We start from the raw sequence: 15,132 nt of genomic DNA, 5'->3' as shown, positions 1-15,132 counted from the left end.
CGGAAGAAAGAGGCGGAAGACTAGGTCTGTTCGATAGCAGGAGGCGTCTGAGAGCGAACGGGGATCGAACAGGGAAGAAGCGAGCAGGCGAAGGTGTCGAGCGATGTCTGCGGCTTCGTCAATTTGGGAGACGGGATCGAGCAGCGGCGAGCGAATGGAGGAGTTTCGCGCAGGAGGGAGCGCTCGATTAAACCGGCCGAGAGTTTCCTGTGGATGAGCAGCGGCGAGCAGAGAGCTCGGCTATGATGCAGGGAGACGAGAGGATCGAGCGCGAGATTAGGGCGAAAGCAGACGTGCTTCGATTGTTGAGGGAGTCGAGCGGGGAGATCAGCTGGAGGGATTTCGATCGAGGGAGATGAGGAGGAATTTCGAGCGAGGGAGATCAGCAGTCGGCTTGGCCGAAAAGAATCCAACGGGATTTGTATCCCGCGCCTCTCTAATACCGTTACAGGTGCATGGAGCGGGCTATTGAATGCATTCCATACAGGGGCAGTTATATTAGGTAAAAAAAATAACTCCTAATCAAATCTAATTAAGATGGAATTAAGAGGTAAAATTTAAATTTTAAAAATTTGAAATTTGAAATAATCCTGGCTTGTGTTCAGCCTGCGTCGAGCTTGAATTGAACCCGGGCTGAACCCAAACCTGTGCCCCGCTAAAGAAATGTGCATCAATTTCCGTGCAGTTCGCGCGAGTGTGGAACCACAGCAATATGGGTGTCTTTTCTAGCTAAAATCGACGTTCCGGACGCGTCGGCGCAGTCCGTTTCCGGGGTCGTCCGGACGAGTTTGCCGGCGGGCGAGTCAATTTAATCCAAAATTGTGCGTGATGCAACAAGTGCGTTGCTGAGTCACCGAGGGTTAACCTAAGGTCGTTTGATCCTATAGGAACTCATTTTCAGACCCTCTGCATGTTGGTCCTTAGCCCTTGCAACTAGAAGTTGAGTGCTTGGGACCATTCGTGCGAGTTTTCACAAAAAATGAGTAAAGAAGCGGTTTGAAGTTCTACGGGAGGTGGGCTCCATTACTAGTCCGCTAGGATTGTCAATAAGAACTCCTAAAGCTAGATCCTAGGTTCTAAGAGTAGGAGACTAAGACCTCACCAAAAATGAGGTCAACAACTGTATATCCAGATCATAATCTTTTATCGACTCTAACCATCTTCGCTACCTCAAATTCAGCTCTCTTTGTGTGAAAATGTACTTCATGATGATCAGTGAAGACTTTATATTTCACGCCATACAAATAATGTCGCCAAATTTTGAAAGCAAACACAATGCAGATAACTCTAGATTACTTATAGGATAGTTTTATTTATGTGGCTTCAACTATTTGGATGAATAAGCTATCACTTTTTATTCTGCATTAGAACACAATCAAAACCTCGTAAGGATCCGTCACTGTAAATCTGGAATCCTTCTGTGCCTAATGTAAACGCTAACACTGGTGTCATGGTTAAATATTATTTCAACTCTTGAAAATTGTGCTCACATCTTGCAGTCTACTCAAACTGGACATTCTTTCTCATCAGCTTGGATACCGACGCAGTTCTTTGTGAAAATCTCTTGACGAACCTCCGGTAACATCCTTTCAAATCAAGAAAGCTGCATACTCTGTAACATTATTTGTAGTAGGTCATTCCATAATTGCATTTACCTTTTGAGGATTAACTAAAATTTCCCGACCACTGATAATGTGTCCAAAAAATGCAAGGCTTCGCAGCCAAAATTCACATTTCAAAAATTTTATATATATCTGATTCTGTCTCAGCAACTCCAAAACTATCCTCAAATGCTTGGCATGATCTTCATCTGTTTTTGAATAAATCAGAATATCGTCAATAAATATAATGATGAGCGAATCCACATATGACTTTAAAATTTGATTCGTCAGGTCCACAAAAATTTCAAGAGCATTGGTTAAGCCAAAATACATAACTAAGAATTCATAATGACTATACCTGGTCCTAATGATGTCTTAGTTATATCTGTCTTCTTGTCTCTGACCTGATGATATCATGTTCTTAGATCAATTCGAGAAAATATAGTTGTACCCTCTAATTGATCAAATAGACCATCGATCTTGGGCAAAGGATATTTGTTCTTGATTGTACCTTATTCAACTTTCTGTAATCAATACATATCCACATACATTCATTTTTCTTCTTGAAAAACAATACTACTGCACTCCACAGCGAATTACTTGGCATGATAAAACCCTTGTCGATCAATTCTTGCAACTTACCTTTCAATTATTGCAATTCTTTTGGAGCCATCTTGTAAGCATATTTGAATATCGCAAATGTTTCTGGTTGCACATCAATACCAATTTCAGCTTCTTGTTCTGGCGGTAGCCTTGACAATTCTTTAGGAAATATATCAGAAAATTTTGAAACCACTGGGATGTTTTTCAGTTTCTGTACATCTTTATTTATCATTTTTAATTGTCAAAAATACTAATTCACCACTTCGCAAACATTTCTCAACTTTCACTGCACTAATCAGGGAAGATTATGCATTTCAATAACATAGGATATATAATAACTTTTCACCAGGCGATTTAAGCTTCATCCATCTTTTCCAGTATTCAATTGTAGCAAAATGATTTACCAACTAATTCATCTTCAAAATAACATCAAAGGTCTGAATTGATATGACAATCAATAATGTTGGTAACTTCTTATTATGCACATGAACATAAACTATACATTTTTTATTGACACAAAACCCACTTCCTGAGGGCATAATAACAAACAAAAGCAGGAGTAAAATGTATAATATCAACATATAAACTGACAACAAACTCATCAAAAAATAAAAGAATGCGATGCATCTGAATCAAATAAAACAGTGCCAGACTGATCTTGAATTGGGAGTATACTTGTAACTATATCTTCCGATTTTTTGGCTTCTTGATGGTTAATTGCAAAATCTCGGCCTCTTACTAGTTCCTTAGCTTTGCGGTTTGAAGTTTCACCCTTTGTTTGCACTTAAGGCTTTCCCAAAAACCGAGTTCTGCTAGGCTGGCTGGTTTTTAAAATATTACTGGAAAGTCTCTGTCCTTGGATTGCTTGTTGTTTGTTGTCTCTCTTCTTTTCTTGTGGACAATTCTTTTGAATGTGTCACAATTGTCCACATTTATAACATTTTCCAGAAACGATCAAACACCGCCTAAAATGTATTTTTCCACACTTTTTCACAAACTTGCTTTTCTAACTAAAACTGCTTCTGCTTGCCTTCTAATTTAGTCTTCTTGTGTTGAAAGTGTTCTCTTTTGCAAAAATCTTTTCGCTTGCCTGCTTGAGGTTGACACTGCTGACTGGAAAAGTTCAGCTCATTTTCATTTCTTTTTGCCTTTTCAAGAAAGACATAGAAACCACTGATTTTAAATGGAGCTAGTGCCAATCTCAATTGATCTCTGAGCATGTGCAGAAATCTGATACTTTTTCTCCTTGGTACTGACATAGTGTGGTGCATATCTGGAAAGAGAAGTGAATTTTGTCTTATGTTGCATAATTGTTTTGGACATCTGAGTCAGATTGAAGAATTTATCTTGCAATGCTAATCAGCTGAAGGCGAAACAAATGAATCTTTGAAGACTTAAACAAATACTCCCCACTGAATCTGTGGAAGAGGTGTCAACTGAAATTTTTCTATCATCTTTCTGCTTGCCTTCTAACACGATAATAGTACCACTTTTCTATTTTCTAGACAAATCTTACCATCGAGAATTTTTCCAATCTTCAAAAGCCAATATTCAACAACTATATGATCACTAGCACCTTTGAATGCAAGTGGCTTGAAAGATTGAAATATCTTTTTAAGTGTCGATCAACTTCTGCCCTAGTTTCAGATCTAGGTTCTGTACTGGTGGAGGATCTTTCGATAACAATCATTTTATCAATCACTTGTGATATCAGTTGCATAATGCTCTGTAACTCAGTAGTTCTGGTGCCGGCATTTTTTTTGTTCTGATTTTCATTTTTGCCCAAAACAATATTAGCTTGAACTTCATATCTGCATTTTTTCCTTCAGTACTTTATGATTCTTCTGTAGGCATGTTTATCTGTATTGACACAATTTATTATTTACATGCAATTTATCATATAATATTTTTATGGTGCACACGTGACGCCTTAAATCGTAAGGGTTACCCACCCCAGATTCATCAACCCATAGTTTTGTAAAAATCATTTCATATTTGATATCATTTTTACATCTTCTAAATACAACATGCTTCTATCATTCTTTTGATTCAATAACCATGCTCAGATACCACTTTGTCACACCTCAATTGCCCTCCCCTTCTTTTTAGGGATTGGCTGAGGTGCGACAAAGGCGAGCAATTTGGTTAGACAAACTCTAATCAGCCTGACTTTTATAATCAGGGCCCAGTGGGTGATAAATTAGTCTAACTGGATTGCAACAACATATGTGATACATTTCATTTCGATTGCATATTCAAAAACATGAAAATTAAATCATCCAAAACATGAAAAATATACAGAGTTGCTAAATTCAATAAATAAATACATACCCAAAAAAACTGTACAAGCTCCCAATAATGAAATAAAAAGCTCTACAAGTCACCTGACTACTCTTTCCAGTGCTCGTTGCTTGAAGACATCAACGTAGAGTGAGTAAAACTAGCCGAACAAAATAATCAGGGCTAAAATAAGATTTAAACATGAAAAAAAGTAACGTGCATGTTCAAATGAAATTATACATGTCTACATGCAATTATAACATACTGACATAATAGAAAACATGAAAGGAGAACATATACAAGTAGTATAAAAATCAACTGTAGTCTAACTTGTAGGTCGTAAGCATGAAACCATAAATATAAATATGTTCATTCATTTCATAGAGGTCATATCATAAGAATATCACTTATTTAATCTATATGGTTCAACTATTTCCATATTTTTTTTATCATAAGTCGTCAACCTGCTTTAAAGGTCATATAAACTATCGTTAAAGGTCAGACTTCCCCCAACATAGCAGTTATTGACAACGCACCCTAATACCCACAGTACCCTAACGTTCTTTCACCGCCTAATTCCAACATAGTTTTGTTTCCGTATAAATATCAGGAGTCGAGAATAAATATCTGCATAATGTTCTTACAAACACTTATATAATAATTTATCTCTTAATATTCATTGTGACATTTCTGTAGCAACATTGATCAAATATTTCATAAAACATAATTTCTGCAATCAGATACTTTATATCTAATTAGCATGAATCATAACAAAATGAACACCTGCAAGCAATCAGTGTCATATGCGTAGTCCTTTGGATCATAAAATAATATAGAAACACATCTAGTATAATAAAAGTCAACTTGCATTCATAAATTAATTGTAGGTATTCATCTACAATAAGCTAGAATTCCTAAATGCATGAGTGTCAAACTCGAAATCATATGAAGCCTATAGAAGAATATTTTTTTTAGTTTAGCACAAGATTATTTCATCCGATTCAACGGAGTAGCCCTACGACGAGTTTCTATACGACTGTCTCGAGCTTGCCGCCAGCTCGTAGACAGCATATGGTTTCATAAAATTGACTCAAAACATGCATTAACCCAAAAACAAACATTGATTGTCAAAACATACCGCAAATGGACTGTTCAACTTAAATCACCCTTCTAAACCCAACTAATCTTCTTTCTATCACATTCAACCTGAGTTCCCCTTCGCTAAACTCATACTAAAGCCCTTTTGGAAGCTTGGGAAACAATCACGACACTTTTTGCACAAAATCGTCGCCTCCGACGACTACTGGAAACAAGAAAAATGAGACAAACTTCAATATGGAAGTGTGGGGAAGGACATGAATGCTTAGAATGATGAGTGAGGAATTTGTACATACAAAAATTGTGTCGGACCCTAAATCTCGAGCTGCGACAACCTTGGTGCTGCTCTGTTCCCCTTCAAGCTGCGGCTACCTGCGATCTTGCATTGTAGCAAGGGTTGCGGCCCCTTCTATTTCGGCTGCGCGTGAGATGAACATGTAGGGATTGGGGAAGAGAAGAGAGGCAGAGGAATTCGGGAGAAGGAAATTGCGAAGTTCGGTACCCTATTCGACCGATCCAAAGAAAATAACATGGCGTAAGCCGGTTGGCTACAATGCCGAGGATTATGGATAATTAAGGATTTATTAATTTAATAAAACTTATATTTCAATATTTTATAATTCCCAATCCATTCACAATTTACATACATTGCTTTATATCAATTTGATCGATTTCATGCATAAAAGTTAATAAAATTATTTCAAACAAATTCTGGGAGATAAAATTTTGGTGTACTTCTAGAATTTGCCAAACTCCACTTCTCGAAAATTGGGCGTTACATTTCCTCCCCCCACTCCTCTTCGCAACTTTGGGGAAAAAATAGACAAAGGTCGGTGGGATTTGCTTGGCAATAGTACTAGTAAGTATTTTGTGGTCTCGATGACTCAATATCTGTACGCTTTGACAATAGCGCACAATAAGAAGGCTACACTAGAACACATCTAATACATAACTGCTCATTGTAGAAGATATTTCATATTTCCTCTCTCATCTAAGTTTCTCAAGGGACCAAAAAGCGCAAATATTGCTAAACTATATACAAACAATAGAAATAAAAATATATAAAAAATGTTGTCCCTTCGCACCTAAAACATATCAATGCTGTTAAAGTCTAAAATAGGCCTACAAAGAACCCATTTCATATTAATACGGCCAAGCTTACCATACTTTTGCCCCTGAGCTAGGAAGATTAAGTAAATTCCCTTGAATTGGGTAGTCAATCCTAACATCAAGCCTAACATATGCCTTAAGTACCATTATTTATATTCCAAAACTTATATGTTCCTTCGTGACTATTCAACCAAGTCCTTGAGCTGTTGGAAGTCTATTAAACTACATTATCTCATCCCTAGTCTCTTGAATATCTAATCCTTCATTCTACTTGTTTTACTTGGATAAAGAATGTTGCTTTTGCTCTAATTCAGTGATGTGTGCCTGCTGTTCACTTCGATCCATCCATTTTTTATTGATTCATTATTCAGGGAAGCATAGTAAGTGATCATTTATCAAGGTAAGCTCCAAATGTAAAATTGCTTTGCATTCTTGCAGTTTTTTCTGTCATTTCCATCTACATTCTTTATTTATATTTTGCATATTCAGTTAATTGATTGTCTGAATACACTGGCAATTCTGGAAGCTTTTTTTTTCATGCTTTATAGTTTTTGTTGTTTCGGTTTCCATTACAGCTTTCATAAAACAAACTCGCGTCTTACATGGCATAACTTATATCAATCCGAGCTGGCCTATGCAATGTTAATATCCTATCTAAGATTTTATTTTCTAATGGTGGTTTGTTGTGGCCCCCTATATTTTGGCAAAACTGGAGCGATTGCTTGTTGTTTGTGTTGTGGCCCCCTATATTTTGGCAAAACTGGAGCGACACCTTGAAGCAAAATGCAGCATTTTTTTAAAAATGGAATCTATAGGATATCACTCAGAGTTTGGATCTCACTGAATCTTAGCTAACATGACTTTTAATGTGATTTAGTCAACTTGTTCTAATTTAAATCCCTGAATGGCTCAGCTTGATAAAGTATAAACAAATTGGATGTCATGAAGCATTGGTGCTACACGAAGAATCTTGCAGCACGTGAAATGAACTGAGCAGTTCAATTTTGTTTTACATACCAGGTTTAGTTATGATCCAGAAAACGGAGTAGGCAAGCATTGGCTGCCTAATTATATATGCTAATGTTGAGACAAATGATATTTAAATTTAATTTCGTGTCAAAAAGTTGCAAAAATATGTTAGCATATAAATAAATTTTAGCTAAAAAAATATTTTAACATTCATTGATTCACACTCCCCAAGTATAATCATATATCCGGTATATTTTTTATGCAATAAAAAAAAACATAGAAAACAAAAGCGGAGAAAAGTCACAAATACAAAATAAACCGGTTTAAATATTCAAAACAAACACATCAAATACATCCATGAGCTCGCCAAGATTTTACTCATAAATCGCTGGATGCAGTGTGTTGCTAGTGCTATTGAATGATACTGAAAAATCTAGCATAATGCGTCTATCTGTAGAAAATAGGATGGCAAAATAGAACCAAATTATCAGGGTAAAGAAAAAAGTTTCATAAAAGTAATCTTTTTTATTTATATTTTACTTGGCTTATTGGTGCATCTTTTCCCTCCATTGTATACAGCCAAGTTGTTTAAAAGCTCATTTTTATCACTTTACTTCATTTTGTGCTACTCTTATTGTCTCATTTATAATTTTCTTAACACTTTTTTAATTTTTGTTACACATCTATCTTAATATTATTTTATGTCACGCTGCAATGATTTTTTATGGCTTTATGTTTGAGTTCTTGTCGCAGAGCTAGTTTAAAAGTGATTTCCAAGAACGAAAAATTTCCTTTACATCTTTGACTTTTTTAGTGTAGAACTCATTTTAACCATCAAGTTTTAAACCTTGAAATCCTAACCTCGTCTACAATAATTTGTTATTTATTGGATTCAAGATATTTAAACATATGATTATGGAAGTGATATCTCAATGATATATTCTTTTGATCTGAGTATGCGTGAGTTAATATTGACCTTCATGTTAGTCGAATTACTCTGAATATGATTTATTTTATGTTGACTAACTTCAGATGGTTGAAAAGACATTGATTTGGGTGAAAACATATCGGTTGGTCTGGTTTTGATTTTTCATCTTAAAAGTTGCGATTTAACATTTTGAATTTAGTTGTCCATCTTCTATCAAGTACACAAGCAAACCGTATGTTTCTTTCCTTATATATTTTTGTTCTTTTAAAATTTTCATCTTGTATAATAATAAAAGCTCGTCACATTTTCTAACTGTATCTTTATTAATCTCATGTAGGATGGATGAAGAAATGCTTCACATTTCTGGATCTTTAGTTCCGCCGAATACTGGATGCATCCATTGGCTATCCAAACATGAAGTTTACGAAGCACCACAGAAGGAAAGGTATGATCAAGCTTGCATTCTTTGCCCTTTTTACCATCTTCCACATGCCTTGACTGGATCACCATCAACTGAAATTGTGCAAGTAGTTTTTTTTTTTTTTTTTTTTGGTTGTAAGCACAACTTATTGGTTGAATTGACAAATTACTAGTAAAAATACACTAGTGCATGAGACTCTCTCTGTGTCGTCTGGGGATGGGTTCCTGATCCATACAATCTTACTCCTGCATAGCAAAAACTCTATTTTGTGATGAAGTCCCCGAACCTTCAGTCATAGACGCAACCAATTTTTTGTTTGTTCTGAGTTGGCTCTTTTGAGACAAAATTCATTATTATTAGTTTTTATCTCAACTATTTAGGGTGGGCATGGAACTTAATTTAGGAAAATTTAGGCTGTCGATAGATTTAGATGGCGGATGAAGTACTTGTATATGTTGGCTTGATCAAGACGCTCTAACCATTGTTTGGAGGCATTTCAGCCTCCAAATTTTACTCTCAACAGGGCAGTGGCCCTTATAAGCATGAATGAAGATTTATTTTTTGCTCTTTAGCTGTTGAAGATTTCTCCTTCAAAAATTAAAACAACTTCCCTCCATAGTAACATGAGAATAGAAGTTTTAAGTCACGAAAGCAATAGTTTTATAATGTTTGGAGTGAGAATATGAAGAACTACCCCTTAAGGTTCAAATTGTATATCGATTTGAGCTTCATGCACAAACACCTCTTTTTATTTGTACAAATTGAAAGTAGGTTGGCTGTCTCAGAAGGCCTTAACCTCTATGCTTGTGTGTGGAGACTATCGCGTGTGGAGATGATCACACATGGAGTTTTGATATCAACATGGGGATGATCACTCGCTGGAAACATTTGCGTGGCTAGGGCTGGGTACATTGGCCTACTAGTGCATCGCTTTCATATGCATCATGTGCTTCACATCCTCATTTGTACTCCCATGTTTTCTCCCTTTTTGAGTGGTTGGAATTGGGGTTCCCTGTCAATCGGTTGCTGGAAAAGGCTTGTCGGATTTTTAGTAGGTGTTCTTTTTCTACATCCCCTTGTTTGTTCTTGTTGTGACATTCTGATGCTATTTCTAATTATAGATTCTATGAGCTATTTGTGATTTTGTCACCTCTTGTCTGCTGTAGGTCTTCATGGTAGTTAAAGTAGCTCTCTTCACACCACTATTTTCTTCTCTCATCGACAATAGACTTTTGCTCTTGTATTTGTCGTTGTGTTTGGTCTCTTCCATTGCCCACCACTAGGGGTCCTTTAGCATTCCCAATTTCATCGAATTGGCTCATCTTCTCTTGCAATGAATCCTCTGAGGGATTTGTTGAGTTCGCCACCTCTTCATGTGGCCCTTGATGTTTTTGAGGCATCTCCTCTTTAATTCTCTTTAGTTGCGAAGCTTCATCTCAACCCCCACATTCTTTTGTGAATGTGGTAAAATAGTTTTAATTGATGCTCCAAATAGATTTTCTTTGTTTGCTGGCTTCTTAAGATCCTTCGTCTGGCTTCACTATTTTGTCGCTTTCCTGCTTCTTTGATTCTTCCTCAGAGGCTTTTGTGTACTTGCTTTGCTGTGCCTGCACTTCACAGAGAAATTTACTCCAGCAATTGCAACATTTGTAGCTTCATTACGATCCATGCAGCTGGTTTTCTACAGTTGGACTTTGATGATATTCTTGAGATATTTATGATCTCCTGCCATTGCCGTATCTTTAATATTGGTAATAGATGTGTGGAGATTTGTAATTGTAGTGTAGGGTTGATCTTTTCATTAACCGTTGAGATTAGTACCGATAATATTTTACAAGTTTTTGAAACGCATCAGCGATGCATAAATATCAATTATTTGTCACAACTGATTTCTGATTCTGATTCGAGCATTCAAATGTAAGCTCTCTCATGGATAAAAGTATTTACATTCTTTATATCACAAGTGGTAGGAATCATGAAAAATTTTATTGCCACTCACTTTTGTTCATCAGGCATCAAATTAGACTATCCAAATGAATGCTTTGTATTATACACTATTTCATTGTATTTTTATTTTGCTATAATATGTTTTTTCTTTGTACATGCTCTTGTTGTGTTAGGATCTTTATCTGATTATTATGTTTTACTTTCAACTTTCTTTTTTTTTGGGTTCAAATGATTTATGTTAATCATTCGCAGAAGCATCAAGAGGAATCATATGGACAGTGCCGACGACAACGTACTCGAGCAAAATCCAAGCTCCTTTCAATCATCAGAACGAAGCCGTCCGCATAAAAGTAGAAAAAGAATGACACAATGAAGTACATTTCTGAAAAACTCATTATTCTAACTTTTAATAATTATCTGGGAAGTTTACATAAATGTCACAAAGCTTTTATTTGTTTACATATCTAACACCTGAAATTTATAACACTTTGCTCTTAAAACTTATGCATGAAAAAGATGTAGTTCACTTTTAAGAAGTTAGTAATAGTTATATTTTTTGATTTAATGTCAAAATTTTGAGTAGCATGTATGTACATATGAAAATTTAGGTGTTCGATATGTAAACATATAAGAATTTATTTGTATGCAAGTAAATGCCCCTAATTATTTACGCCATAAACCTCAAATTTCTTTAGTAGTAACATCATAATGTAAAGCATTTAACAAGCAAATTTGTATGTCCATACGCAGGTTTATGATGATATTTCAAAATTTTGCATTGAGAAAATGGGTGAACGGTTCCATGATAAGCTTGATGATATTTCAAAATTTTGCATTGAGAAAATGGGGAACGGTTCCATGATAAGCTCATCCTCACAGGGATCGAGTTCTGCGGCGCTCTCTCTCATGTGGCACTCAACTCCCTTCATATCACATCGAAAGTATTACTGTTTTAATTTAAAGAAAGTGAAATATGCATTTTCAAGCATAGTTAAATGTAATACTCAATTCCTGTTAAGTCAGATGAAGTTTAATAATTTTAAAATATATTTTATTTTTGCATCTCAGGGAATACACTCAATAGTAGTTTAATAAAATTAGAAGCTTTTCAACATATAGATATATTGGGAGATATAAAAATTTAAAATATTAACTAAATAAGCTTAATTAAAGTCTTAATCTATCCTAGTTAACATTTCTAATCCCGTGCTAATGTAGCAAATACTCTAAATTGAACATGTAGTGGCAGAATAAATGTTGGATGGCTGAGATTTAAGCATTAGTCTTTCCTATCTACATGCATATGAAATAAATTTCAGTGCCTTGCATTTCCTCCCCTGTATCTTATGCTCGCTTCTCTAATGGGGTACTAAGCAGAGCGGAGTAGGCTGACGGCCGGGAGCCAAACTCTTCGTTTTGTAGTTTTGGGAAGAAATTGATTAATAGAATCCTTATTCACATGCAATTTGAAACATTCTTTTCATTTCCTGCATTCTGTTGCTACGATTTGCTTACCTTGGGTAAGGTCTTTAGCGGAAAACATAGAAGGAAATGTTGAAGAAGAGGAAGGGAAAAGGAAGAAGAGGAAGAAAATTAAGGGAATAAGAATCAGGAAGAGTACATAATGTAGGCAAATACCATCAAGTTGGTTAAAACTAATTGATTATTTTTGGGTTATATAAAAATTTAAGTTAAGAATTTCATGAAATCTTGAGAAAATTATGGTTTCATGTAGCATACTCTAGACAGCAAGCTTAAGGAAATTCGTAGTGGGGCTATTTTGTCAGTTTAGATGAAATAATAATTTGCTAAATTAAGAAAAAAATCTTTCTGTATGATCACTGCATGATTTATTGACATGCGAGTTTATTTAGAAATTTCTTCTTATTATTGAATGTCTGCACATGTTACATGAATGCGAACTTGAGTTGACATTAATGATATTTATGAGTTTACTACTTTTATTGATATTGTGAGCATGTTTATTAAACTATTATTTGTAGGTATTCATATACTATTGTATATGCATATGATACAGGATTTGCATATGATGAATGATTGTTCTTCAAATTATGTTTAAAGGAATGTCACCAGTGTTGTGATAGGTAGGTTATTACTTGAATGACCTGCTTGTATGAATGATAGAAAACAATGAGATTCTTGACTCCTGATGTTTAGGCTGGGACGAAACTGTTTGTATCAGGTGGACTATTAATAATAACTATGTTGGAAGGGATCAACTTTTATCAATAATTATTTTAGCTGAGGGGCTTGGTGACGACCCAATGACTTGAAATAAAATGAATGTAATCAAAGCATGTGCTATTACAAGTAATATTCCTAAGATGAGAGTTATTGATTATAAAATTATTATGTATATTCTTACTATTGCGCACGAATGAATGAAATATATTCTTGTTGCAGTTGCCAATGTTTATTGTATTTCATGCCATTTATCTTATGTGTCACATATGATTAAAACATGTTCATTTTATATATTGTTATCATACATATGGGCTAGGATTAACATACACGTTTTCTTTTCATCCATAAAATTTTACTTTAGTCTTGATTATATCGTTGAGCTTGTAGTTTATTCCTATATGTGGTTGATTTTTAGGAAAAGGGTAAAGAACACTAGATCAAGAAGCTAGGTGTAATAGTATACAACTTTTAGATTGCATAATTTTTAAAGTTATAAAATTTTTTTGTGTACCTATTTTTATGTGTTGGAATTTTAGTAACTGTATACATTTTGGTGATATTATTATGCACGCTTATGAGTAATTTGGAATGTTAATTAATTATGAATTTAATTAAATTGTGAATGTTTATAATGATTGAGTTAAATAAGTTCATTACACACTGAGTCCTGATGTATGTGAGTCAGAACTCATGCTGGTGAGGAGTTTGTTTGGTTGAGTCGTCCACTTGTGTTGCATCATGGTTGACGTTGGGGGGGTTTGGTGCGACAGAAGGTGGTAAGGTGGTACAGAGCGATGTTAGATGGAAATAATCATGAATGCATGTTTGGATTTAGAAGTAAGAATGAGATTAAAATATGAATTGATTAATACGTAAGTATATATGACTGGATTTGAGGTGTATAACCCATATAATTTGAAGTAATAATGTGTGCATGGCATAATTACTTTATGATAATTATACTGAATAATAAATTATGTATTTATAAGTTTGTGAAAGTATTAGAGTAAACTGAGGGCCAACCTTCCAGACCAATTGGAGATCAAAAAAGACAAGCTAAAAATAACTCAAACAAAAGTGATATTAAGAATATGACAAATAAAGAAATTAAAGCCACTAGGTTACAGTGTATTGTTCAATTGACATCTCAAGTAATTGATAAAATAATTTTTATTGAAAGATCTTTTACAAGTATTGGGCCCCCATATCAAAATATAGTACTTAAGTTGATTAGTATGTCAAAATCTTTAAGACATTCAAGCCGCATGCATTTAAAGGTGCTAGGTACCCTACAACCGTTAAAGATTGATTATTAAAGATCAGAAAGATTCTAAATAGCATGATTTGTCCAGAAAATAGGAAATTGGTGCTAGCCACTTTCATGTTAGAAGACAAGACAGACAGGTGATGCCATATACAAATTAGAGAGAAATTTTAGCTGACAACTCTTCCACAGATTTAGTGTATAAGTTTGTAAGAGTTTTTAAGTATTAGATTATTTCACTTTCAGCCGAATTAATACTGCAGGGTAAGGGTTTGTTAGGGATCACTTTCTATTTTTTTTTATTTTTATTTTTAGTATGTTTTGTTTTTTATTTTATTTCATATTTTTTGTTTTAGAAAATATGTTTGGTACTATTATGGTTTATATGTTTTTAAAAACATAAAAAATATGAAACATATTTAGTTCAATATTTTTTAATTTTTTAAAGAAAAAAAAACTTATAAATTTAATAAAACAGTCATGTCCATGTGCACTCCAGTATTAAGCTTTGCCCACTATAGTGTATGAGACGTCTTTCTTGCTCCACTCAGCATAGAGCATTACCTGTTGGTAGACAGGCGGCAGGCTGCAGCGGCAGCAGTGGCAGTCGTTTGACGAGACCGGCAGGCCGTCGACAGGTGGGGGTTGGCATCTGGCTTGCAAGGGCCGGTGGTAGTCATCGGGCACCAGACGGCGGCCAGGGTGG

The 15,132-nt window shown here is 35.0% G+C and overlaps 1 protein-coding gene across 2 annotated transcripts in view; it reads left to right on the top strand.

Moving 5' to 3' along the window:
- The window catches only part of LOC110022465, a 40,225-nt gene that overhangs the window by 23,124 nt on the left and 1,969 nt on the right, over nt 1-15,132 (top strand). The window contains exons 6-8 of one of the 2 annotated variants that reach the window (XM_020721419.1): nt 8,927-9,034; nt 11,210-11,331; nt 11,708-11,769. In XM_020721419.1, the coding sequence (XP_020577078.1) occupies nt 8,927-9,034; nt 11,210-11,330 (229 nt within the window). In that variant the 3' untranslated portion in view covers nt 11,331; nt 11,708-11,769. Of the gene's footprint in view, nt 1-8,926; nt 9,035-11,209; nt 11,332-11,707; nt 11,770-15,132 lie in introns of those variants that run through there. The other variant, XM_020721420.1, reaches the window with a different exon arrangement.

The sequence above is a fragment of the Phalaenopsis equestris genome, unplaced genomic scaffold, assembly GCF_001263595.1.
Source record: "Phalaenopsis equestris unplaced genomic scaffold, ASM126359v1 Scaffold000191, whole genome shotgun sequence".
Taxonomy (NCBI): domain Eukaryota; kingdom Viridiplantae; phylum Streptophyta; class Magnoliopsida; order Asparagales; family Orchidaceae; genus Phalaenopsis; species Phalaenopsis equestris.
The sequence above is the reverse complement of the archived record's forward strand: the minus strand, read 5'-3'. Positions and strand labels throughout refer to the sequence as shown.